This window comes from Paralichthys olivaceus, chromosome 14 (assembly GCF_024713975.1).
Source record: "Paralichthys olivaceus isolate ysfri-2021 chromosome 14, ASM2471397v2, whole genome shotgun sequence".
Lineage (NCBI taxonomy): Eukaryota > Metazoa > Chordata > Actinopteri > Pleuronectiformes > Paralichthyidae > Paralichthys > Paralichthys olivaceus.
The window spans coordinates 18914264-18941486 of record NC_091106.1 but is presented as its reverse complement, the minus strand read 5'-3'; the positions used below and the strand labels follow the sequence as shown (position 1 = coordinate 18941486).

The window sequence follows — 27223 nt, the reverse complement described above, 5'->3', positions numbered from 1 at the left end:
ACTTCCTAAACTTCCTACTACACACAATAGCCATGGGGAGGCCAGACAACAAAGTCCAGAATCCCAAATATACACTTATATATACACAATATACACAACACCAGGTTATAGGAATTATGTTACTGTATCAGGGACAAGTTGTATCAGATAGGAGATCACAAGTTGAAGAGATGACAAAGAAAGATATTCCCTTTTCTGAGTTCAACATTAATAGGTTAATAGTCAATTCATGATATTGTACACTGAGTGGGACCATTAGTTCTTACAGCTTGGTGACTGAAGGAATTACTATTATGTTAAGTTTTCCAGTTTTCAAAAGAAAAACAGATTCAACACAAGACAACTTTAACCAAAATAAAAACAGTGTGCACTGTTTCTACTCACTCACATTGTTTCCTATGCTATCGCCAGCGCTTAAACTGTGTTAATGGACACATAAGGTGGCAGGCTGAGCTGCAGCTGACAGAGCGACCTGTGACACTGACACAGTTTTTTTTTGTAGAGCCAAGTAGAACGCTGCCAGTCAAATTTATAGAGGACATGAAGTAGTTGGGAAAGAAGCAGGGTCCAAGAGAGGAAGAGGGCATAAAGGAAAGAAAAGAGTGAAACTGGACTAGATGGTTTTGTCCGCACATTCTATGGCTCAAACCCAAAAAAAATTTGAATTCTCGCAACTGAGGGAGGAGGAGGAGACTGTGCAGTGTATACTGAAGCACTTTCCAAGAATTAATCTGGCCAGTATGAGAACAGCAAACTGTGTTATAAACCTTGAACAGGAATGTACTGGTACCTTTGTTAACCTTAAATGCAATTTAAAGAAAAGGTCAAGATAATTTAATAAAATCATGCTGCTGCTGCTGCTATGAATAGAAGTCTTTGTTTCTGGCGTTAGGGGCAGTTGGATAACTTTGGTATTTGTCATGCATCTGTTTCAAGCATTTGCACTCCAGTCTTTCACCAGATAATAACAATAACCTTTACTTTTTGCACTGATTTAGTAAAAGGCCCAAAAACAGGGACATCTTGAAAGATCTCCCAGCCAGTGAATGATGAGAAACATCATTATTAAAGACACAATCATGCATTTAAACCACACAACTTTTATATCTTCTGTGCTGCTGACAGCAATACTGAAAGTCAACACAAAGAGAGCGGATGCATGTAGGCCAGCTACATCTACATCTGCCCCACGAAAACAAAGCCTGCACAGAGAAGAGGAGGAGGTGGAGAAGGAGGAGGGGGTCCAGCATCGGGACACACTGCAGCCACATCACATAAATAAAAACCTGCTCATGCAATCCACTCCTCAGCAAAAATAATAATAATAATAATAATCAGCCTCACAGATGAGTGTGTTTGCAGTGAGTGAAGCACAAAGCGCTCAGTGAGACCCTCCGTCATTGATGTGCATCCTGTCTCCACAGCCTCCTCCATGCGGTTGCGGGAGGATGCGACTGATAGCGGGTCAATAACAGATAATAGCAGCACGGAGAGTTAATGTTGCCGGTGCTTTATATCATTTTCATTCGTTTTTGTTGTTTTGTTTTTTTACAAAAAGCAGCAAAGTGGCTGTGTGGCTTTCCAAAAAGGCGGAGACAGGCTGGTCATGCTGCTGCTGACAATAGTAGCCGTCCTGGTTAGCCAACACACACCGGGCTGTTTAGCCGTTATACGCATAACAGTTTGCTAAAGCTAGTTATTTTATTAAAGGCTGCGCGTCAATTTCTGTTCATGTTTTTATGTCACAAAGCTCTTCAGTCTACCGAGATTTTTTTTTTTTACATCACCATTAAAACACAGACAGTAACAGACGTGCAGCAGGGAGGCAGAAAAGGCGACTCTTCCCATTTTTTCTCTCGTGCGTAAACTTCCCCGGTCTGACGCCTGGCTAGCTTAGAGCTCACCGTTAGCAACATGCTAAACGCGTTGTTCTCTGGATTAAAGTAAAAGTCCGCTCCTCACTTACCCGTTTTTCCTTCTCTGGTGTGTGTTGCCGTTCAATGTGTGTGTCCGTCCCCGTGTGTGTGTGTGTGTGGAGCCCAGCCCTGCCTCTGCCGCTGCTGCAGTTCAGTCTGCGCGGCCTCCTCCGCTTCTGATGCTCAGTGACACGCCGCTCCCACCGCGCATCAGAGCGGCTGACGCGCGGGGAGAAGCGTCAACGCGGCGGAGGCGACAAACAGGATACCGGTCGTGACTGTCAAAATAAAAGCAGAGTGGTGACAACAGCATGCAGAGGGGGTGGGAGGGTTTCCTGAGCTCCTGAGCTTAAGTGTAAATAAGTAGGCTGATGTGGTGCACTACAATAATCTGGGGCCCATATGTATGTAGTATATGCAGCCTATCTGCCCCCCCTGGGCTTTTAAATAATACAACCATTGTCACGCCAACACAAATAACTGAATCATCAAGTAAAAATATGCGTCTGGTGATTAATGCAATCATAAGTAACTAAAGCATTTCAGCTTATTTTCTCATCATGCTTCAACAAAAGCTTGAACCAGTTTTTCATCACAGTTTTTTTAGATTGAGATGGAAACTCATCATACTATGGCCCTGACTCTACTATATCTCTTATTAAGGACACAGGACTTTAATGAAGCCACGTTTTGTTTGCAGGATTAGTTGAAACATCTTATCTTCTCCAGTGCTTGAATCTGGAAAGTTAAGATCACAGCAGATAATATAAAAATGTATTAAAAACAATACATACTCTGTCAAATGACAATTTGTCAGAACAGTACGAGCTAACTTATAATGCGGATATGTAAAAATATAGAATTGAAAAATGTAAAAAAGGAACTTTTGTTTACTTGCTTAAAGGGCCCTCTCTATGATCTCTATAGCTGAGGAACTATTGTATCCCAAGTCCCAAACAACACACACAGAAAATATAACACAGATATATAGAATATATAAATAATATTTTATATTAATGATGGAAATAAATTATAATCAGGCTACAGTGTTTCTGTGTATAGCATATGGCATTATTAAGAAAGTTATTATATACATCATAGTGACACTCTTTTTTTTGTTAATGTCATTCTTATCTAAAATACAAGGCTAAATGCAAAGGAGATGCAAAGAAAATGCAGCACAGATGGCAGAGAGGCTGACATCACTGTGCACAGATTAGCTCAGGGGATTATGGATGTTTTGCCTGTGTGCATCTCATGTGATCCATCTTTTACTTTTGAAAGCAGATGTCGTAACTTCCTGTGTTTGGGGTTTTACGCGTGGTTTCATCCCGAGAAGCTCCTGCGTCTACACTTCCAGCTGAGGACGCTTCCAGCTCAGCCATAGCAGCCCAGTGAGGGGGAACCGGGTGGGCGGGTTTCCTGCACTCACTGGTCACGTTTCAGGGTCGTTTGTCTCATCCACATCAGCTGAGCAGCTGGATACGTTCTTACAGTTTCTACTGGAACCTAACGCAGTGCCTCCTGCAGGATGAGCTGCTCCAATGAATGAGTGCACCCAGGAACCAATCAAATATACAAACGACCAAATTAACTACATTACAGACTATTATTATTATTATTATTATTGTTGTTGTTGTTTTATTATTATTATTATTATTATTATTCAGTTTTAGATGGTTCAATTATTAAACTGTCGTAAAAGCTTCTTAAAACCTACGCACATTAGAAATACTATTACCTAAATTAGTAATGATTATAGGTAATTGATATGTGAAATCTGAAGTTTCATTAGGCTGAGAAACCCCCACATTGCTTTAAACTGGAGAAATAAACGACTCGTGTGCTGCTCACTATTAAATTATAAAAACGTTTATTATTTTATTTCTAGGTTTGATTTTACATTTATCATTTTTAGAATGCTCTTTATAAAAAAAATTCAAAATCGAAAAAGGTATTGTCTGGCACTGTGACGTAATGACGCTCATCCTCGCTGTCAGCGTAAAAGCGCTCGGTTTGTATCTTGGAAGGAGCCGCTGGGAAAGGCGGGGCTTCTGTCTCGAATAATTTTTTTAACAATACGCTCAATATAGTCGATTTAAATTATATTTTCTCATTTTAACTAATAAACCCTTTCGACCAGTTTGGTTCTAAGACTTTCATTGTGATTTTAAGGTTGGATATGTCCATTAAATACCAATAAACGTGATACTTCGGGATCAGAAACATCATAAATGATGTGATTGACTTGATTTTCCTACAGTATTATACATAATAGTTGTGTTATAATTCACATCAAGTGTGTGTTGCTCATTTGAATGGTCTCACCTTTTAGTTTTCTGGACCACATGTCCCCTCCGGCAGATCGGGTGACTCAAATCGAGCCCCCGGCTGTCGGTTGGAGGTGGAGCCGGGCGGGCGGTGCTGTTGTTGGCTGTGGGGGGAAAAATGGACACGGAGCGGGACGTTCGAACTTCTAAACGAACCGGCGGCGTCAAGTCGCTGCTGTCGGCCGGTTCCGCCATGGCCATGGAGGTGAAACGCAAGAAGATACGGCAGAGCTGTTTATTCCTTCAGACAGAGGTATGTCCAGAGGAGCGGGGCACTCTGTGTGTGTGTGTGTTTGATTTGAATCACGGTGACAGTTGACGCCAGAGGGTCCGAAGTACAACTAACGAAAACAAGCCAACACGCGTTTCCTCCTCGTCTGCACAGCTGCAGCTGCCAGAAGCTCGTTCTTCACATTCAAAACAACCAACACTAACTTCTCCAACGTCTGTCTCGAACTTTGGTTTTCTAACACGAGCTCTCACACTGGTTTCCAGTTGCACCAGTCGTCCCCAGGGGGCGTGAGCTGCCCCCTTTTATCCACTTCCTGTGTTCTCCATTGTTTCTGAGCATGTGGAGACATTACACCTCTGATCTTTGCTCTAACTCTCCTCACACTAATGTGTTTTCAGGCCAAAAGCATGAAACGATGCCCCAGTCTTCTGAACGACACCAAGCACATAGTGGAGGATAGGAATGTGTTGTACATACGACAGATTCCTAAGAAGTTACAGGTGCATGTATAAATTATGGTTTATAATATGGAGGATGACGACGTTTGCAGAGGCTTATCAGAATGGGGTTTTTATTGCAAAGCAGGTTTACACATAGAAGGAATCTGGTGTATTTGTGTAAGTATAATTATAAAATTGGAAAAGCTGCTAGGGGAGGGATTGTGTGATCAATATGGAATTTGGGGGCCCTACTGTCCAAAATCTATTTTTCATACCTAAATTTGAAAGGCTATATTTTGAGTTCAACATCATCATTCTCCATTTAAACCACAAATTGTTAGTTCGAGCTGCCCTGACACATTTTAGTCCTGCAACCGCCGACTCATTCTTTGCAGCATGCCATTCAGTCATTTCTATTCTGTATTTTCTGTCATTTATTATGAATAACATTAGATTTTATAGTTTTTGGTCATTTAACGTGCATTCAAAATATTAGTTGGTCAATATCAAACCACCCGACCCCCTTCTGCATTCATAATTTCTTCTCACGCTCATACAAAGAGTTGCTCTTGAATAATGAAAATAAGTTTTCTTCACAGGCCTCACATTTTCAAACATCCACCCAGAGCTGTTGATCAAATTGATTTGTAGAAAAGTCACTGGCAAATGATGAAATCATTATTTGTTATATTTTATGCAAAATACCATTTTGTGTGCATTATTTGTTGACGTGACAAAGTGATATAACACCTGATGATACCAAAAGAAAACTCTGAGGGCAACTTCTCTAACCCCAACTCCATTTCAGCAAAATCAATATGTTCATTTTTGCCCTCATCATGTCCATCTCATCCCCTTCTGTTATTGCATATTCTCTGACAGTTCAAAACATCATAGGAAGCTGCCGATCTAAATCAATTTTCATTTAATTTTGAAATTTCTTCTCTGTAATTTATCTCCACGAAGAACAATAACTTACAAGAAAAGCTGGACTTTGAGGTGCGAATGCGTGAAGGGGCCTATAAGCTGCTGCTAGCCTGCAGCAAGAGAGAGCAGGTTCTTAACGCCTCCAAGAACCTACTGACCTGCAACACCAGGATCAAGGCTTATTTCACTCAGCTGCAGAAGAAAAAAGAGGAGCAAGACATGATGGGAGCAGTCAGGGGGTAAGGACCTGGGTGCTTACTAGAGCCTGACTGACTCATTAGTTGGATGACCATGTTTACATTTTATTTTATTAAGTTTCTAAGTTCTATTTACTTGGTTGTATCTGCCTTTCTTCTTTCACTCAGATAAGACTGTGATATATTATAAATCAACTTGGATTAAGAAACATTGAAGAATAAAGCAAAACAGAAATAAAAAATTAAGCATTAACTTGACAGTGGATTTGAGATTTTAAAGCAGTTTTAAAGTTGAAGTTTAGTTTTGTTGCAGTGAAGTCAGTATATTATTGATACACAGATTCAAAACAATTATAATGAGGAAGTCATTTTTTTTCTTTCAGACTTTCGGACCCAGTTTCAGATGACCGTGTGCCCTGTAGTGGAACAATTGCATTGTCTGGTATGATTGCTACCCCTCAATCTGTGTTTTATTTTCACAAAATGGATATAGCATTATACACATGAAGTTTATATTGTGTTGCTTTACGGATAAAATGTTCTCCTCCTCTTTCCTGATGTAGGGCTGCGTATTCCCCTAATGTGGAGCGATTCACATCACTTTAACAACAGAGGGAGTAAGTTTGTACTCCTTGTTTCCGATCATGCCTTTTGTTTTACTTTGCCTTGTGTTATTTTGTGGACAGCTGCTGTTCTAGCATGTACTGTGCACCCTCCCCAGGCTCCCGTCGAGTGGCGCTGTTCTGTCTGATGCAGATCGGCTCTGAGGTGTTTGACACAGACATGGTGGTGGTGGACAGATCAGTCACTGACATCTGCTTTGAGGGAGTCACCATCTTGTAAGTCATTTTGTCAAAGAATTACTTTTGTGAAGCCAGAGGTGAAAAAACATCTATATTGTAGCCTTATACTAATAATTTGTGAATCTTATATTGAAATTAGAGTTTTTCATTTAGTAATATATATTTGTTTTGTTCCTTCAAATACTGACTCATCTATTGTTAGTGATGTCACTGATCACCTTTTTCAATGTAATCAATGTGTTGTTTATGCATCTTTATTCCTGTTTATTTATTAATCTAATATGTTTCATGTAGATTTTGATGTTTATCCTATTTGCTGAAACTAAAATGTGTCTTTGCTCTCTCCACAGTAAAGAAGCAGTTCCTCAGTTTGAGCTGAAGGTAGAGCTGTGGAGCTGCGCCCTGGAGGAAGAGCTCACGATGGCGAACACGCCAAAGAAGTTTGCCAAGAAGCTCCGTAACTCCTTTGGAAAAACTGCTGGGAAGAAGCTCTGCCCCCTGCTGGAGTCTCCAGACCCTGATACCTTCCTGCAGTATAACCCCATCCCCTCGTGAGTATTCTCTTATCTCATAAAACTCTCTCTGTTTAGTTTGGAACTAATTTGATTCTGACTTGTTACTGGAGTAAAGGGTGCTGCAGACTCACTTAACAGGTTGGTAAATAAATGTCATTGGGTGAGGAGTGAAGTCAGGGTTTCACAATAATTAAGCAACAGTTTTAATTTCAGGGGGAATGCTTCTAGCTGTGTTTTATTTGTGTCATAGAGAAAAATCATGCTTCATTTAGAAAATCAAGTGAAACTCTTCTGTGAAAAATGTGACACATGCCAACCTGTTCTGTGGGAGGAAAACATTGGATTCAATAGATATTTGAAAGGGAAGAGGATTTATAAAGATCAAAAAGCTGTATATGCACACGTTGAGGTTTGACTATCAGTGTATCTTTATTATTTCATTGTTAACATTCAAGTTGAGCGTTAATATTTTATGTTTAAGCCTGGGAAACCGCGAGATGACAAGAAGTCAATGCAGTAAACTTGAAAGAATGTCTTCCTTTGTGTTTGTGTCTACCTGTACCAGTGGAGCCAAGTACAGTCTGCTGGCCTACACCACTCTGCGTCTGCCCGAGGCTGAAGGCAGCTTCCAGTCTCACTCCCTCATTGTCCTCCAAGACGGTAAGAGACAAAGGCGTAGAAATTTAATATGTGGGGATTTAAAGGGATTATGCTTTTTAGCTCCTGGTTCAATTGAACTCTGGGGTAATAATACAATATTTTCACACCTTTAAAATGGAAAGCTAAATTAAACAAAATATGTTATAATTGAAGTTGAGCCTGGATTACTTTTGCATGAGTGATTAAAGGGATAAGACAGTTGCTCATTTTTATTCAGTACTAATTTCAGAGGTATGAACAGGGAATCATCGGTGATCAGGTCTACAGAATTAAAAATCATTATTCTTGCTAACTCCACATGTCACAGGATGTTCTCTCATTGCTACTGTGGGTATTTGACATTTAAATGTAAACCTTTTTATAATGGGAAAAAGAGATCTGGATTTATCCTCTCACCATGTTATCATTATTTTTAAGTATATGTTAATGTATGTTGATTTCTATATGTTTGGGTTTTATTGCAGCTGAGTGGTCATCTTGGCTCCCACTGTACGGCAACCTCTGCTGCCGGTTGGTGGCCCAGCCTACCTGTATGACAGAGATCATGATGAACGGCTACCTGAGTCAGAAGGTGCTTCAACTGCTGTTATCATTGGCTCCAAAGCTGGTTCCAAGGTAAAATACTTATGTTCTAATCTTTCTTTCCCTGCAATTTCCAGCAAAGTGTGGGGGGAATGAACCGCTGCTGCAGTCTGTACTGCGTCCTGAGTGCTGGTTGTTTGTCCTGCTACTTCACCCCAGAGGAAATTGACGCTAAAGTTCATCCCACGCTTAACATACCCATCAATAGGGTGAGACTTTCACATTCCACACTCATATTTCCTGCTCTATTCTTCTGTTAATGCATCAACACAGAAGCAACTAAAGGACACCACATACACACAAGAATTTGTTCAGTACTGGAAGAAGTTAAACATACATTTCTGTTCTTAGCTTTTAGAAAAAATAAACATAAAGGCAGGAAAGGAAGATGTTGACACCAGAAAAAACTATTTCTCTGTTTAAATTTGTATTGAATAAAAACTGATTGAAATCTTAGCTCAGAGTTTATTTTAAGATTTGAAGAACCAAATAATAAACTGACACTATACTCACTGAGATCCTTCTTGCATCTTCGGCATTTTGCTGCTGACTTAGTGTTTTTTCTGCAGTATCAGCGATGTACTTTGTTCTGCAATGTCTCACATGTAGCCCTCATTTGTATTCTGCGGTAGAAAATTTCACATATTGAAAGCTGTTTGTGTCGTTTCTACAGGAAACCCGGATCCGTGTGATGGAGAAGGAGTCAGCTGGTAAAAAATCCAGGAGTATGTCTATCATCAACCCTTCACCAGAGGGACATGAGACCATTGTCTTTACCACTGACACCAGGGACGAACTGGACGACTGGCTGGACGCCCTCCACCAGCACCTCTATGACCAGGGTGAGTGGGATTTTGTGTAAAAATGCAGCAGATGGGTTTGTATGTATATAAAACTATAGGATTGTGTCTCTGTGTGTATTTGAGAGTGTTTAAAGAGAAGGTGCCCTGTGAAGAGCTTTCTGAACTGGAACAGTGACTGCACATATATTTAGCTGAACTCTGCCTAGCGAGAACAGATACTATAGGCTTTTATCTCTGCCTCTCATGCCTGTTCTTGTTTACAATCAGGCCAGTGGCTGCACTGCTGTGACCAGCTAATGAAGATCGAGGTCGCGTCACCACGGAAACCATCACTCTTCCTCACCAAGCAGGCTGACTCTGTTTACAACGACCTCAGTGAGTAGAGTAATTGGGACGAGGGGTTGAAGTGAGTTAGATGGAGGTTGATGATTCACTGCCCGCTTGATGGTGAATGTTTTGCAGGATTTTTTATTTGTGAGTTATTCATCAATTAATTTGTAGAGGAGATGCTGCTAGTTTTTAAACATCTCATTGAAATAAATATATTTAATTAAAAAAACATTTAATTTCAGTGATGACACTTTTACATACTGATTAGAATATTGGAACATGGGCTTATGTGTCATTGTGGTATTTTATTAAATTATTTCAAGTCTGGATAAGCTGATGTTACTTTAAAGTATTGGTCTTTATTTTAATATTTATTCATTTTGTTTGACTTGCAGGTATAAATTCACCTGGCAAGTTTGAGGGCATCACAGATATTATCCACAACAAGATCGAGGAGACAGATGGTCGCTTTCTGATTGGTCATGAGGAGGAGAAGGATGTCCCAAACTGGTCCACTCTGTTTGAGGGATCTCATTCAGTGGTAGTGCAGAAAAGTATTCTGTCCCAGAGCAAAACCTCCACCCCATGTTCAAGCCCAAACCACAACTCCAGCTCTACCCCCATCAGCAACAAGAAGCGGCGCGCCCCGCCCCCTCCTCCTGACAGGGAGCCATATGCTCCTCCCACCCGTCCTACCAGACCTCCCCTTCCTGCCTCTCTTCATCATCCTCTTCCTTCATACCAGGAGAAGGAGAACTCCGGCACTTACGCCTCTCAGCCGGCCACAAGATCTAAAACTGGCAGACCATCCCTGGACGCCAAGTTTTCTGCCATCATCCAGCAGCTCCAACGGAACAACGCAGGAGGAGCCGGGGCCCTCAGCCGGAAAAATGCTCCACTGGGTGTCCTGGATATTCAACCACAAGGTCACCCTCAGGGCCCTCTCCAGCAACCGGAGTACCAGAGCCACCACACCCAGACCCCTGAAACCACAGCCGAACACGGTTTCGTCAGAGCCAGTCACGGTCCCGTTCCTGCACCAAGGGGCAAACCGAGGAAGTCTTTCAGAGAGAGGGTGAACCTTAAAGCCTTGTGACAGTAAACTCCGACCAAGTCTGGATTTAACTGACTAGCACTACCTTACAACTAATACACATTACTCTAACAACTAACTGTTGCTGAACTTTTCAAATGAGCTGGGTAACATTGAAGATATCAGATATCTGCATATATTTGACTGAAACTTTATAAGGATACTGTGATGATATTATGGGCATTACTGTTTGTGCGGTACAATACTAATAGAATAGTTGATCATTTTGGGGAATATGTTGATTTCCTTTATTGCCACTCGAGTTTTCCAAGTTGATCAATACCAAATGCTAAATATAATGCTGGAGCCAAGAGATGGAGAGCTTAGCATAACAATCAGATAGAGCTGATACAAAAATCTGCAAAACCATCACCTCCAAAGTTCACAAATTAACATGTTATATCTTGTTTTTTTAATCCGTATAAAAACAGGACCATGTGCCAGACCCTCTCTTGGCTGAGAGCAGTCCAGCCTTGTCATCACCAGAAAAATCTAAGTCACTGCTCTCTGCCAAGAACAGCATTGCATAAAAATGCCTTTCAACCGCAACTGATAATTTAACACTTTGTTTTTTGTAAAGATTAAACCAGCAAGATATAACTTGTTAAACACTGAGCTTTAGAGGTGCTGGAAGGTGGATTGGTTACTTTTGAACGTCTTTGTGCTAAGGTAAGCGTTCCAGCTCCAGCTTCACCTTGAGCAGATACATATCAGAGTTAATCAGCTTAATTCCCAAAATGTCAAACTACTGCTATAACCTAAAGGGAGGGCGAGCGACGTCCCCACCACGTCTATCACGACAACACCAATCCCAGTTTACACCACATATCGCAATATCAATATTGTATCGATACAGCTTCACTCTCCGTTTATAAACTTTTTCATGTGCAGCTAACCCCACAGATAAAATTGGAAGCTGTATGTTGGCTTGAGCACCGCCATCATCAATCCCACTAAAATGGAAAAGGCTTATTTCTCAGCTCCGCCACTGGAACATGGGCCGAAGAAAGAGTCTTTGCAAAAGCACTCAAATTGGAATTGATCCACTGGCCAACTGTGGAGGAGTCATTCCTTTTGGAACTATTGACTTATTCCACTTACTGTGACGACTTTATGACCACTATAGCTGATTTCAAGGGAACAGGATTTTAGGAGCAATTGCAAGCACTAATGTAACTTCTCCATTTCCCAGAGGTCTTAATAATGGAGTGACCTTGGTTTTCAGTAGCCACACAGTGTGTCCAACATAATTTAACACCGCGATCAAAAATGCTCTGAACATAATTGAACGAATGAGTATTTTGAGTGGCTAAAATAACGAATGCTCTGGTGTTTTTCACATATCCAAAACTGCCTGCCACTAAATATTTTAACCACTTAAATGATCAATTGTTGAAGAATGGGCTTCATAATTAAATGCAGTTAACAAAACATTAGGTCTAGCTACTTGCTCTTGAAATTGCCTGGCCAGTAAAGCAGCGTGATGAATGCTACAGTCCAATTTTTTTTATCTCGCCCTCTAAATTCTGTTTAATCAAAAGGGAGAGATGCAAATCTGGGTAGAGGCAGATTACAGGAGGATTTAGTTTAAGCCTTGAAAGAATAGAGAATGGATCGTACAAAAGGGGATGCAGCTCAATATTAGAGGTGCATTTAAATGTCTTGCTTGGTTAATTTAGTCACTTTGATGCTAAAGTCTTTTTACCTGGAAAATCAAGGGGAAATTGCAGATAAACCCTCACAGCTTTTGTTCGTACTGATGTGGTTGTAGCTTAAATCAAAACAATTATATTACATAACCTGCTTCTCAGGTTTGCATTTACTAAGAATAAAGCCAGAGAAAAAACACAATAAATTCCATGTCAGAATTACTGACGCATACTGTGAAAACTTACACTTACCTGTGTAGCCCTCATTAAGACCAGGGATGGAAAAGTTTCTTCTCTTGACATCGGGGATGAGTGAGCACAGGTGATCTAATGAGTAATAAAATGCACAACTGCTTTGTGATTTAACAAGGTCGGAACATTCTCACTTTAATCCGAGCTAAACTAATGAGCCAAATTTATATGCGTGTTTTAAAATGTACACAACAGCCATATCAACAATAGCAGCATTGTTTATGTTCTGCAATTCATTGTTTATAGTCTAATACTTCCCTTGTCATCTCAATTTAACTTGTAAGCACATTAATTGTTTAGACTTTAAGTGGATCAGTTCTTATGTACTAGAAAACAGTGATATATTTTAATCTCCTCTTGCAGTTTTATTTGCGACTAGTGCAATGTTAAGTACTGTAGTTATTTTTCCTTCAAAAAGTGCAATTTTCTCCTCTTTTCACACTTGTCTCTGAACATAACTGTATTTTTTTTTAATATTGCTGATCTGCAATAAAACAGCTTACATTCTACCCCTGGTGAGGCTGCTTTATTTTTGCTGAGCTTGGAAGTATTACTGAATATTTTTCATGCTAAAGGTTTACCAGGGGGTGGCAATAAAAGTCAAAGCATTGCTTTTATTGCAGCCCAACACACATCCCATAGAGATACACTAGCACATTTTTTTTCCGACTGCAGCAAATACTGGAGAGGCTTCTCTGGCTTTGAGCCCAGAAGTAGCCTGTTGTGAAGATTAAGGCAGATGGAATCTCATAGCCAGATAATGGTATTACAATAATAAAACCCCATTCACACTGCATTTACTCTGGGAAAAAAAGAACATTACATTGCTGTTAGTACACTGGCATTAAATATCAGTTTATTCAGCCCTTGCTCTTTATCTGCAGTTCATTTAAAGAACACAGCCAAGGAAACGTGTTTAGATAGTAAAATATTTTAATTAAATATACAGGAGGTCATATACAAAATGTCTATTTTTTCTTTTGCTCGCCAGCTGGGTGATTGGTAAACAGATGGCTACTGTATCAAAAACACTTTCAGGATGCACATTAATGGAAACAACATGGAGGAAAGAAAAGTGAAACGACAACAAATAAAAAAAAAAAAAAGATTCTAATTCTTAAACTGTAGTGTTGGTTTAAATCTAACATGATCACGGTGACCTTGAAACAGAGCAAACAAGGACACAGCTAGATTGTGTAACCGACTTTTATACTGTATTTTAATACTATTTACAGATTATAACAGTTTATATGATAACAACCACGCGATATTATCTACAGTGCTATTTACACAGAAAATAAGACAAGAGAGGGGTTGTTGTGAATTGATCCCGCATGAATGTTCTGTACAGGAGCCAGCGCTAACGCCAGTTATACCTACACACAGCAATGTACAGTACTTAATCAGAAATGAATGTCTTTAAGTATTCAGTAAAACTTTACACATCGACATTTACAGCTTTTTTTTTCTCTTCTTTTGAAACACCAGACATGTTCACTGTGGATTTCGACTATCCTGGATTGCAATAATAGTGGTTGTAAAAAGCCAGAGCAGGTGTCGTCTTGCTGCCCCAGGCGATGGAGCACGGTAGGCATACTTTATGGAGTCTGGTACCTTTTCAGAGAATACTAACAGCACACATGCCCTGTGGATGCCTGACATGTGTCAATAGTAACTATGGGAAAATTATTTTCGGGTTCTTCTATAATTGGCTACCTGGCGCAGTTAAGCGAAGTGAATAGATTCATTTAAGCACAAATACTACCCATTAGGTTAATGCATACCTTTAAATTCTGTGCCAGACCAATCAAGTCTGGTGTCTGATAGTCAAGTGTGCCATATAGTTTCTGTATGAACGTCTGTGTGCTGCATTTCAGACTAGAGCAACAGCAATATTTATATTCCTACCCTGCTACAGAAGATAAACCTTAACAACTGTAGTGCTAACTCTAATCCAAGACTGCGAAAGGCACAGATATTTGCAAAGCAATAATATCCTAAGTGACAACATTCCCGTTAAATCATACAGCAAGTCTTTTCGGCACGTTGAGTTAAAGAGCTTGTTCGCACAGGGAAAATAAAAAGGTTTTTTCAAGTCAAGAACTAAAAAGATGAAATGCTGATTTTCTTGTGGTAAGCATTCCACAGCAGATGGCTGCATCATTATGCTGGTCCTACAGACAAACAGGCTGCTACACTCTACTCATCACAGGCGATTTGGGGGTCAAATTACTTTCAGTCAAGAAAGTAAAAATTAAAATGGCTTTTCATTAACTAACAAAAAAAACATTCGTGATTTGTCACCAGATCCAACACGACAACTGCTTCTGCTGCATCGGAACTGAAAAAGATAACGAATAATAACCTGAACTGAGTAAAAAAAAAAAAAAAGTAGAGTATACAGTACATCTGTCATACACAGCACCTCTGATTGTTAAGATGAATCTATCTCATGTTACGCAGCACTGCAGTGACTTTTAATGTCTATTCCCAAGGATTCCAGGTGGATTTTACTGTGGCACAAAGAGGCAACAGCTTTCAGCGTGGAGACATGTAAACAGATACAACACCACAGGCTGCCTAAAGTCTAGTAATGCGTCAAACAGCTGTCGCACATTGTTTCGCGAGGGTGAACGCACCCCTAGTTATATAAAGAATTTCATTTACGTCGTCATGTTACTTGTAGTGTTTGTAAGCAACAAAGTTTAGCCCTCAGACGCAGTAAACAAATGGCTTTTCTCTGTTGCCCTCCACTTCTCACACATCCAGAGCAACGACCTGACTCACGGGGGACTTTGAGTGACGAACTGATTTGTGGGCACATACACATGAGCATTGTGCAAATAAGGATACAACAACAGAACAGATACAGTAAGTGGTGATAAACAAAGTAACGAACAGTGCAAAGTATATAAACAAATGCATATACAAATTTTAAAAAAAAGAAAGAAAATGGAATTGTCAGTCTGCCTGACTGATGAGTTTATCCGTCTGTTATCAGCCAAAGTTTATAATCAGTGTTTTCCTTCGACTGAGCCGCAATCCCCGAGCAAAGAGACAGACAGACAAAGACAAGCTGAAAAAGTTTCTACGGAGAAGGAAGGAGAGAGAAAAACTCCCCCCCCTCTCCCTCACAGTCTGGTGCTGGGGTGTACCGAGGACAGCTGAGGTGGCGTCAGGGTGGAGAGGGGGTACAGGTGGTGCAACAGGTCCCCGTACAGTGCTGCACTACCCGGGTGCCGGTAGAAGTGGTGCGGGCTGGGGCTGGAGGCCAACAGCTGCCTGTGGAGCATCATGGGATGGAAGGCTAACGAGGGCATGAGGGGAGAAACGGCCGACTGGCTCTTCAGGTACTGTAGACCCGGGTGCTGCTGGAGCCCGTCCTGCGTTCCCGGTGACACCAGGCTGCCAGGTGGGTACATGCTGCCGTAGAGGTGTGCGGCAAGGGGTGGGTGAAAGGTCGTTGCCGGGTGGCCCTCGGGGAGATGGTTGTTGAGGTGACCAGCGTGGGCTGGCTCAGCTGGTTTCAGCTCCTCTGGGTCACTGCGTCGGATGGAGCCCGCGGGGTGGATTGGCGTCACCACTCTGACTTTCCTCTCTGGGACTTCCTCGTTATCGGGCTCCACTAGGCTCCGCTTGCTGGGTCGAATGGGGATGGTGAGGGGCGAATCGCTCGAAGCTTTGGGGCTGGGGAATGGCTGCGACTCTGCTGAGCTCTGTTTGGCAGGAGAGATTGTCATAGGAGGAACCCTGCAGGCCTTAGGGTGGGAGTCCAACCCCTGGTGCATGATGGGATATGATAGGCTGCAGAAGGAGGGCTTGGAGAAGGAGGACATCCTCTGAGAGAGAGGTTTAGAAATTGTGAAGTCTCTGGGCTCATCGTCAGCCTCTCTACTTTCCCCATGTGTTTGAGTCCTGTCACTGTAGTGAGACCTGTAGGCCAGGCCCTCTTGCTCCAGGGCGCCACAGACGAAGCCCTGGCCTCCTTCACGGTCCCTTGTGTAGTGCTCTCTCCGCTCTCCGTTGGCAAAGCTGACCATCCTCTCCTGGCTCAGACAGTTCTCAGTCTGCCTGTACAGACTGTGGAGGTGCGGGGAGGAGTAGCAGTCGCCTGCGTAGCTCCGTGCCTGTGCAGCTGGGCCTTGGAGTAGCTTCTCCCCGGACTCCACGCTGTCCTGGGCATGGGTTCGGGGGAGATAGGGCTGCCACGGCGGGTTGACTTGAGGCTGAAGGTGATGGCTCGTCCGACAGCTGAATGTCTCTGAAAGCTCCCCGGCAGCGCTCCTCTCTGACGCAGCTTGTTGTTGGGGCTTGCTGCTCTGGGCGTGCTGAATGACCGATGGCCTGAATATGGGTGCTACCTCCGATATGGCGTCTGACACACAACCGTGCCGCTGTCCCACCACCTCCTCCTCAACCTTCCTCTTCTCCTTGTCCCTTTCTGCCACTGGTATGACAGGGAGCGAGGACGCAGCTGTTGGAGGCTGAAGAGAAGGAGAAGTAAAGGAGAAGGGGTTGGACTCGCACACTTGGGAAAGGAGCTTCTTTTTAGCCAAAGGCGACATGACTCCCTGACTGGCTTTGCAGTAGGCAGCCGTCTGTGCAGGGCTTTGGGAAGACTCTTTCTTAATGACCCCATAGTCTTCTTTCTCTGGGAAGGAATCTGTGCTCAAGTCTATACACTGTCTGTCCGCCTGCTTACACATCGGTAACACTTTCCCCACTCTCCCACCGTGACTCTCTATAGAGTCTTTGACCCTGGAGGAGGACTCGGGCAGAGCAATGTGCCCAGCTGATTTGTTCGGATCCCAGCGGTGAGGCAGGTATGGGGTTTTAGGAATGAAATGCCCTTCAGTTTGCTGTTCACAGGTCAGTTTTGCTTGGAGGGCCTCAGTGATTTGCCTCCATTCAGGATGGGGACCAGGCCCCATGTGGAGGGGAAGACTAGGGTGTGGGACTCTGCAGTCTGGCTCTTTGGGGCACAGTGATGATGGCTGCTCCACTGCCAGAGACTCCTCTTTCTTCAGAGTGAGATGTAACTCCTCCTCCTCGATTAGAATTGGTTCATCTCTCAGAGATGCCTCCTGTTTCACGCCTGTGGACAGTTCCTGATCCTCCTCTTTCCCATCCGAGTCCTGCGTGCAGAGAAATACAGGTTATACCACTTCAATAGTTTATGATTATTAAAAAAAACCCAGAAAATAATTCAAGACAGAGGGTGAAGCACTTATGACCAGTCAAAAGGTCAACGTGAAGTTCAGGTGTGAATGCATCCAAATGCATCACATCAGGTGTGAACAGACAAACTTAACGTTTGTGATTGGAGGTCTAAGGACTGATATTAATACCAGGTATGAGAGAGCAGAGAGATGAATCCTGATGAGGGGGCAGTTGTTGGAGGACGCCTCTGACTGACCTGTGATTGTTCTTGGCTCTTATCCGACTCCCCTCTGTCCTTTTTACTCCCCAGCTTGGGATTGCTGGAGCCTTTCAATTTCTTGGCCCCCACTGCTTTGGCTTTGGCTCCCGAGGGCTTCTCTTGGCTGGCCTCCTGCTTCCTGGGTTTGGCCAAGGGGAGGGGCTTGTCCTGCTCACCATTAATCTGCCTCTCATAAGGGAGGAGGAGCCTGAGGAAGAATGCAGGCGCAGGAATGCAGGTGAGTCTGTGCCGTGATCATGTCATGTCACGCTTGTAAGGAACAACTGTTAAACTATATTTTGTTTTATCACACAAACAAAAAGAACAAATTTAGATTGAAAAAGTGTGAAACTGTGTAAATTAAAGTGTTTTGTTGTGGAATAGAAAGAAACAGAATGAGCTGCAGCTTTGCCACAGGCACACAGTGTAACAAATACAGTGCTTTAAAAACCTTCTTTTAATATCTGGCAAGCATTAACAATCCTGTCGTAATTAAACCAGGTTAGGGGAAATCCAGTTTCAGATGAGTGCCAAAGTGTGTGTGTGTGTGTGTGTGTGTGTGTATGAGAGAGAGAGAGAGAGAGAGAGAGAGAGAGAGAATGTGAATAACCAGTTATCTCCCGCTGAGACAGATCACATTTGGTATTAGTTTAACCTTGTGAAAAGTCTGTGTGTGTGTGTGTGTGTGTGTGTGTGTGTGTGTGTGTGTGTGTGGCGAACGTGCAGGAATGAGACGAGGAAAATGTGAAATCAAACTGTTTAAATGAACCTCATACAATGTGATCATTTAATACACTAATATGAACAGAACAAAAGATCTTACAGTGGTTACAGTAATAAAATGTTTGAGCAGTAACGCCAACAGCTCCAGTTGTTTAACGCACTGCCTCGATCAGACGCAGGATATAGCTGCATACACTCCAACTTAATTAAGTCCATACTAAGTGACAAAGAACATTCTGCAGAAAAACCATTCAACTATTTTTGACTTCTGTTATTTCTCCCCTGAATCCTTCCCAAGTCAATTTTCCGTATCTGATGTCATAACTAATGGGAGCATTAAGATCTGGATAACATAACAATACCCATGTGTAAAATAATGACATGAAGAAACCAGCAGGGGAAACTTTTAGACTTTTATTGCTCAGAAAAGAAAATGGAAATTGGCATTAGACCAGAAACGTTGTCGAAGAGGAAACCGAGACAACTGAAAAACTACAACGCTCTAAACTTCAATAAGCTCCTCTGAAAATCTCTCCAGCTTCCCTGTCAGGTTTTCTACAATAACAATCCATAAAAGCCAGGCAGAAACATGACTTTCTCAGTCAGGAGAGAAAATAAGGTCTTCTCGTGTAACGACAAGAGATGGTTGCACTATTCCTTTTAAGGGACATGGCGGTAAAACAAACAATGAATCAAGAGCTGTTTCGCCTCCTCTTCAAAAGAAAGAAAGAAAAAAAAAAGCCTCGGAGAGTTCAAGAGGCTCTGTGGGATTTTTTGTTATTTTTCCTCTGAACAAAAACGCTGGCAGGGAAAGCGGTGAAACTACATTTCATACAGCTGGTCTGGCACCAGGCCCCAGGCCAAGAAAGGAAATGTACTATTAAATGTGACTTATTGGAAAGACGGAGAGCAAAGGGGTTGTGAAAGAGAAGAGGGGAGGGAAGGAGAGCGAAAAGGAAAAAGAAAAACAGAGGGAGCGAGAGAGGGGATAATGACATGTTAATGAAGAGCACAAATGACTCTGAATGAAGAAAAACACGCAGTCTTTTAAACATAGCAGCAGAGGAATTAATTGGAAATAGGGACGTGGTTCTCAGGCTGTCAATAATTATTGCACAGAACAAAAGGGAACATTAAATATTTCACCATAAAAAAAAAACACTAAATGTGTATTCAGCACGTAGAACTGTCCAAGTTTACTATTAGAGATCAAAGGGCTAGAAAAGTGGCACATACACTTAATACCAGGGTGCAGTGTTGACTGTGTGAGTGATCTGTGGGAAAGCCATGGCTGCCTTGGCCTGGGTCAACTTTATGGAATGTCAATATGGGGTGGGGGGTGGGGGAGTCGGATAATGTAAGAGCTGAGCCCGGGAAATTACTGGAGCCTTAAATAGTTCCAAATGGAAAGGTTCAGATATGCTGTGTCGGCAGGAAACCCAAAAAAATGAGTCTCAGGAAGTTCCCTGCATTGTCACAATTATTTGCGTTGTTACGTTTTAATTAACACAAGAAAAAAAAAATCTAACCAAAAAAAAAAAGACCTGCAGGCTTTTAAATGCCACAATTAATTCTGTTCTACGCCATAAAACCCTTTATGCTTTTATGTAAATGTCCCACAAATGGGCTGAATAAGCAAAGAGAGTTCAGGCGACGGGGCAGTCGCTCATTTTTAACTCCATGATAAAGAAGAAAAAAACAGAGTCATGATCGTGTAATATAGCACTCATGATACAATACCACTTATATAAGTAGCAATTTCCTCCGAGGAAGAGGTTGAGCTTGGCAGCCACTGCATTGAGTGAGAGTGGGCCAGGTGCAGTTAATGACAAATGCCACCAGGGGGCATGTGCTGCACTGAGAGATTCCAGGAAAAGAATTTCATTAAGGCAGGAGAGGCAACATTTTTATGAGGTCAATAAATACTTAACTTCCTCTCATGCCAATTTATCACCCGCCTTTTGTTTAAGCAGCCGTTTTCCATGTTGATAACAAGCCACTAAAATATGCGGCAGAGAGATTAAATGTTGAAGAGGCAGAGACAGAAGATGCCTCATTTTAATCCAGCTGAAAATGACTTCTTATTATAATCCAACCATCCATCTATCTATCTATCTATCTATCTATCTATCTATCTATCTATCTATCTATCTATCTATCTATCTATCTATCTCCAAGTCTGTCTATCTCTCTCTCTATCTATATTTCTCCAAATCTATCGCTCTAAATGTATCTATCTCTATTTCTATGTATCTGTCTATCTATCTCTCTATCATCTATTGATCTAGAAAGTAACTAATTACATACTAAATTACAGTACTTAAGTATTTAGGTATGAGCTGAAGTAAAGTATATGTGTTTAAGATATTTGAACATAACATTTCAATAAGGAATTATTGTATTTTTTAATGTATTTAATGTATTTTCATACTGTAATTATCAGACTACATTCATTCTGTCTATGCCTTTGAAATAATTCATTGCAAACAGAGCACCTCCCCCTCCTAAAACAGACCACTTGGCAAAAACAAGGTGACTTTACCAGCAATGTGCTGCTCTCATCTCATCTCATCTGAGTTTTGTGTTACAGGAACAAGCAGCATGCTCGAATCCAAGAAATGCCTAAGTCACCAAATCAGTGGAAAAAGCCTGTGGGTTGTTCCATTTCAACAATTTCCCTCCCATCCGTGCTGAAATTAATTTTAGCTGGTGTTGTGTTAAGATCACAAGAGCTGCTTCATGCGTTTAAAAAAAAAAAAAAAAGGGAAAAGAAACTATTTAAAGAGCTGGTGGACAAGCCCCGGGGGCTGGAGAAAGATTTGTAGGAGAGAAAATGACTTACTTTTACAAGCCTGTGAGGGAAAGAGAATACTATAAAAACGATAAAAAATCAAATCTTTATCACGTCCTAATGCAATGATTAGTCATCATCAGCAAGAGGAGAAAACAATAACTGCAGCGGAGAGAGAGGGAGGTGAAGAACAGAGGGAGCAAGGATGCCAGCAGAGGGATAAACAGACATTGTAGCCGGTCCCTCTGCTTTGGATTCATGCCTCAAAGCCCCTCTTTTGTCTCGAAGCCAAACCACTTGAGGTGACCCTCATTCATGCAGTTAAAACAGGAGGGCAGCGCAGGAATGTATGAAAAACTTAAGTCCTTTGTCAAGTCTGAAAATACCAGATTTAAAATGACCTCTACTGTTCCCCCGGGGTTTGCTCTCATTAGCTGCTGCTGCTGCGGCGGAGGCAGTCTGTGGTAAATGTTCGCTACAGCAGGTGTGGGCCAAGAGTAGTGACTGTTTAAAATACATGTGTACTTATACAACTCAAAACCTTTCTGTCACTAAGTATTAAATATCCAGTTTCCTCTAAAAGTGGACAGAGATCTCTGCAGGAATGTCATCGATTTAATTTGCCGCTGAACTGAACTACTTATTAATCTCAGCAGACTTGAATAGATTCTCATACAGCTGATTGCCTGTCACACGACCCTCTGATTAAATACCAAGCGATAGGAGCTAACTCCATATTGTGATTTGTGAAGAATGAAGACTTTTGTCTTGGGGGAAACTTTCTTGCTCTCAGGATTAAAATAGCTGCCTTCTATTCTAGTGTAAAGAACATGAGGCTGTTTGGCTGCGTTCCAACCGAAGCTGAAGTCCACATTCAGCAGACACACAAAGACGTCAGCTGTGGCTTTTTAGACGTAAAACATGTTGAGACATAGTGTTAAGGAATGCTGTCAGAAATGATACAATGATGGTGTCATACTGCAACTTCCGTCTCTTTTCTCTTCTACTTTTTTTATGGATTTTGAAATATTTTGTTTGTTAAAACCTGTCATTGTTTAAGCCCTTGGGAATAAAAAGCTCAGGGGGTATTGAGGTGATACTCCCTCCCCATGCAGCTACTCTCATTGCATTCCAATGATACACTTTGCTTTAGAGCAAGCATCACCAAAGGCAAGCCAAAGTGTAATGCATTACACCTGATGTATCTGCAATACAGCAAGGGCAAAGCAGAGGGATGCAAAATACTGAGTACAGAATAAAATACAATAAATAAACCAAATCTACTCCCCATGTTGAAATCTGAGCTCGATCGTATTATGATTCTAAGTGTCAGGGGTCTGGCTCAAGATTTACTGATAATTAGGAGCCTCAAATGTATTTTTAAATCTGGAGAGTGAACGCAGAGGAGCATCGACACCGGGAGGAATGGATAAAGGCGGAATCAATAAAACATCTCGTCGACTAAAATTGGAACAGGCGTGCATCCGTCTTAAAAAGCACGCGAATCTGCATGATCTGAGCCGGGGAGTATTTCACAGGGCCTCCGACTCCGCATACAGCACATCTGGAAAAACCTCGAAACACTTTAAAAAGATGAAATTATTTGAATCTGAAAAAAAAAAAAAAAAAAACCTCTGCATTCCCTGCTATTGCTCAAAACCTCCTAGTTTTTTAAATAGCAAATTATTCTAAATTGCTTCTCTGTTGCCATGGATACCCCCTCCTCCTCCTCCTCCTCCTGCCCCAATACCAATCCCATTGTGCAATTACATTAGGCTGCCAAGGCACAGTGAGGTATTAAAAATCTGTAAGAGGCAGAAATGAAGGGAGATAGTGAAATGTGATGTTTCTGTAACAAGAGATCACGTAGGAAACCAGGAAGATTAAATATGTAGGAGCTGTTAAAAGGCGCTGACCTGTATAATGAAAGAAACAGCATGAAGTGCAAGGCAGGGAGTGGGTGAGACAGGGAGAGAGAGAGAGAGGGAGGAGGAGAGAGGGGGGGGGAGCACAGAGAAAATGGCACAGCACAGAAGCAAAAGGCAGTCTATTTCAAGGTTATTGATGCCATCTTTTTCATGACCTCATTTTTAATTCAGAGCGCCGGGCCCTGACAGCTAATCTCGGGAAACGGTTTAAATAAATATCATTAAAGCTTCCCCATAGCTGCAGCAGCAGACCTTGGCTTGGACGTTTCTACATTGATTTTTTCCCCCTTGCACACTAATGAACGCCGCTCTGTGACTAAACAACAGTAACGTTGAAAATGACAATTAGCCGAGGTTATCTCCCATTCAATTTCCAGCTATGTAACTCCATTACTACCAGTGATCACTGCCTTCTCCTGGACGACATAAATATAATAATTACGCTGCCGGCTCCGTGTTTCACAATAACATCTCCTAGGAAACCGTTTTGTATGATTTAACCATTAGAGCCGTAAAGGGATAATGTGTATAATTTAAAATGAGAGCTGAATGCTTGCGGATATTCGAAGTTTTTAACCCAAATAACACCAAGATAGAGCAAGAATCTCCACTTAATCTAAAGCAATTATGTCCTGGAATAATGTTCCCTTACACTTACTAGTTTGAGACTTTTTTTATTTCCTGCTCTACTCTACTTGGGCCCACTGAGACGAATCAGAAGTGATCCTTCAGAGAGAGGAGAGGAAAACGTATACAGCGTTGTTCCAGTTTGTACACTGTACATTCTGCACCGTGAATTATTTTTCTGTAGCACATTGACTAATGATTAAAGGTGGAAACAAAGACGCCTCTGGGGAACAAACACACACTTCAGCGAGCCCACAAACAGCCTCATTCATCATGCGGAGAGAATGGCCGTGTTTGCTGAGTTAATACAATGAAGCTAATTGCCCTCCAAGCAGCCCAAACACCAAGGCTCAGCTAAAATTATTCCCCTGAATGGAAAGTTGCTCAGCTTCAGCTGATCTCTCGCTCTCTCTCCCGCGCTCTCTCTCTCTCACACACATATGCCCCATCACCCCCCCCCCCCACACACACACTCCTACACCTCCTCTCTCTGTCAGCCTGATATTCACTGCAGTGTGTGTGGATATTATTGCTTTGTATTGATTCAGCATTATTTTCTCTCAGCTGCTTCTCAGTGGCTGGAGAAGGAAAGGCCAGCGCAGCAGCAGTCACACCTCAGAGCTCCCCGCATTGTTCAGTCCTACCCTGTCTGCCATATATACAGCTATATGGATTTATATGTATACATTCATCTTATAAAGACTGACACAGTTTCATACACCGCTTTAAAGACAATCTTAGGTCAGTCACATCTATTATTAGTAAAGACGAGTGTAATACCGATTGTAAGCGTGCCTGTTTGGAATGGGCTGTTTCTTTGCGGTGATGCTGGTCGGGCTGCAGGACTCAGTCCACAGAACCCTGACGCTGCTGCACCACAGCAGCTGCACAAACCAGCTCACCTGTTTATTCAAAGTTCAGTGAAGCTCGACTCAGTGCACAGAACCCTGAACTGGAAAATCAGCGGTCATAGTGAACCTGCTGCTTTCATGACCGACAACTTCACTTACATTGATGAGTCTCAGCCGCCGCTGATGCAAAGCGCTGGTCACCTGTTCATTCAAATTTGATTGATATTGAACGTATGACGTGTCCAAAATCGCAAACAAATTCATCGCTGCACTTCCTTGGGCCCTTAACAACACACATGTTAAGTGTGAAGTTGATAAGATGAACAGTTCTCAAGATATACAAGCCACATACAGACATACAGAGATTACTGGATTTATGAGATAGAACAGATAAAGAACTCTACTGTGCAGCTCCTCCTCCCTGTTTAGGTTGTGAGGAAGTACTACAGGATAAACAATGACGTCACGCTTTGCCGAACATTCCGATGCAACACTGTGGGCTTGTGTACAAACAAACACTCTGAATCATACTCTCACACGTATGGTTTCACAAATTTTCCTAGAAAACCTGTTCTGGCCGCCAACACCTATGCTTGCAATTTTGCTTACAGCAGGCAATCTTGACACAATATGAAGCTGCCCGGCTCCATCATATGGTAGTGCTGGCAGAGTGCTGTAGGTGGTGACAGGTGTGGGTGTGTGTGTGTGTGTGCCTAAGCTTTGCTGATGCATGAACCTGCAGCAGCGGGAGAGAAGAGGAGAGGGTCGTCGGCCTGGAGGAAAGACCTGCTTCATGAGTGACTGGTTATCTCTTGTTGGGAAGATCGTGTTTGGCATTTGTTTAACCTTGGGAAAGTGGGCCTGTTTGTGTGTGTGTGTATGTGTGTGTGTGCAAGCAGCCCTGTATAATACCCTCACAGCTCCCTCAGGATCATATCCATATGCTTTCTTCGGTTTGGTAATACTGAGTGATCATAATGTGCAGGTTCAGCACGCTGCAGTATCTGACTGGATTATTAGATGCATACATTCCACTGCTGTTTTATCTCGCTATGCGTATATGGTGGGAGGAGGTTATGTGTGTATGTGTGTGTGTGTGTGTGTGTGTGTGTGTGTGTGTGTCCATGTAGGTCAGTTAATAATTCAAAACTTTGCCGTCATTCAGAGCTTTTAAATCCTCTCATAGAGCAGCATGGGTGGAGTTTACAGCATAATTGGTTCCATAGTGCCTTGCAACTAATCAATTAATCCTAAGAAAATAATTGACTCTCATCTCCCCATGAATTGATTCAGGTCCATGAGGATTGCATTTCTTAATACTATTAGAACTGCGTGTGAAAGACGATTGGCAAACTATCCTCAAGCACTGGACTACGTGTGTGTGTCAGCACACCAGTTTCCTCAGAACATGATCTATATCTGTCTTGCAGCGTCTGACATTGTGAAATCATAGTTGATGCAGCTGTGCGGGAGTTATTCTTCCACATGTGTATACACTACGGCGACGTGTCGTATATATGTGATCACCTCACCTCTCGTAGTGTCTCCGTGTACACGTGGCCGCACTTGTGCTGCTGGGGTTGCCGCCCAATTCATCATATACATGCTTCCACTGTCTGCGCACTGTGATCTGCGAGGGACGGACGAGAAGACAGAAGAGAGTAATGAGAAAAAGAGACAAAGGATGAAAATAAAATGAATGTAGCATGAGGGAAATTGAAAAAACATGTGAGAAAGAAATGAAAAAACAAAGAAGTCCATAAGTGGTTGACATCATTGTGAGGTCTTAGGGAGTTACTGAGTCATGATGTTCCAGTTATTGAATCCTCAACACTCAATTCTCTAACATAATAAGCTTTGTTAACATCATGCAGTCACTTGTTCCTGCTGTAACCTCTTATCCCATAACAGACGACAGGCTACGACACAAAACACAAAACTCCGGGCGGCCACAGAGCAAACAAAAGCCACGGCATGAAGCGTGAGATAATCAGCTGCAGATATTTGAGGGGTTTTTTGAAAGGATATGAGCCACAGTTATACGATGTGTAGCCTGTTTATGGTCAGATCTGGCTGTGTGTGTGTGTGTGTGTGTGTGTGGATCACGTTGTATCAGCAGGCTAACAAAAAAAAACGTGACTATTCTACTGACGAC

At 42.1% G+C, this 27223-nt stretch overlaps 3 protein-coding genes across 8 annotated transcripts in view; 1 reads left to right on the top strand and 2 right to left on the bottom strand.

Moving 5' to 3' along the window:
- Positions 1-2121, bottom strand: part of cep170aa (centrosomal protein 170Aa) — a 35056-nt gene extending 32935 nt beyond the window's left edge. For 3 of the 4 annotated variants that reach the window (XM_020091421.2, XM_020091403.2, XM_020091412.2), the window contains exon 1: positions 1967-2107. The gene's annotated coding sequence lies outside the window, so the exon portion shown is untranslated. Of the gene's footprint in view, positions 1-1966 lie in introns of all 4 variants that reach the window. The other variant, XM_069538651.1, reaches the window with a different exon arrangement.
- Positions 2122-4287: 2166 nt separating this feature from the next.
- On the top strand, positions 4288-12320 carry rtkn2 (rhotekin 2). 2 transcript variants are annotated; one of them, XM_020091448.2, is made up of 13 exons: positions 4288-4499; positions 4877-4978; positions 5885-6084; positions 6426-6484; positions 6606-6659; positions 6764-6881; positions 7196-7396; positions 7926-8020; positions 8485-8591; positions 8680-8811; positions 9276-9444; positions 9673-9780; positions 10131-10967. In XM_020091448.2, exons 1-13 carry the CDS (start codon positions 4365-4367, stop codon positions 10829-10831), a joined length of 2181 nt encoding a protein of 726 aa, XP_019947007.2. In that variant the 5' UTR covers positions 4288-4364; the 3' UTR covers positions 10832-10967. The 2 variants fall into 2 exon arrangements, with proteins under 2 accessions (XP_019947007.2, XP_019947016.2); XM_020091457.2 differs by lacking the exon at positions 4877-4978 and having other exon boundaries at positions 4292-4499; positions 10131-12320.
- A 1324-nt stretch (positions 12321-13644) lies between these two features.
- Positions 13645-27223, bottom strand: part of arid5b (AT-rich interaction domain 5B) — a 75005-nt gene continuing 61426 nt past the window's right edge. For both annotated transcript variants that reach the window (XM_020096580.2, XM_069538656.1), the window contains 3 exons: positions 26601-26698; positions 18146-18356; positions 13645-17864 (listed from right to left, as the gene is read on the bottom strand). In XM_020096580.2, coding sequence (XP_019952139.1) covers positions 15861-17864; positions 18146-18356; positions 26601-26698 — 2313 coding nt within the window. In that variant the 3' untranslated portion in view covers positions 13645-15860. The remainder of the gene's footprint in view (positions 17865-18145; positions 18357-26600; positions 26699-27223) is intronic.

Excerpts from the sequence above, each read along its gene's own strand:
- rtkn2 (XM_020091448.2), top strand. The coding sequence starts at position 4,365 with ATGGACACGGAGCGGGACGTTCGAACTTCTAAACGAACCGGCGGCGTC. Across the intron at positions 4,500-4,876 it reads GTTTATTCCTTCAGACAGAG|GCCAAAAGCATGAAACGATG; the intron begins GTATGTCCAGAG and ends ATGTGTTTTCAG. Across the intron at positions 4,979-5,884 it reads AGATTCCTAAGAAGTTACAG|AACAATAACTTACAAGAAAA; the intron begins GTGCATGTATAA and ends ATCTCCACGAAG.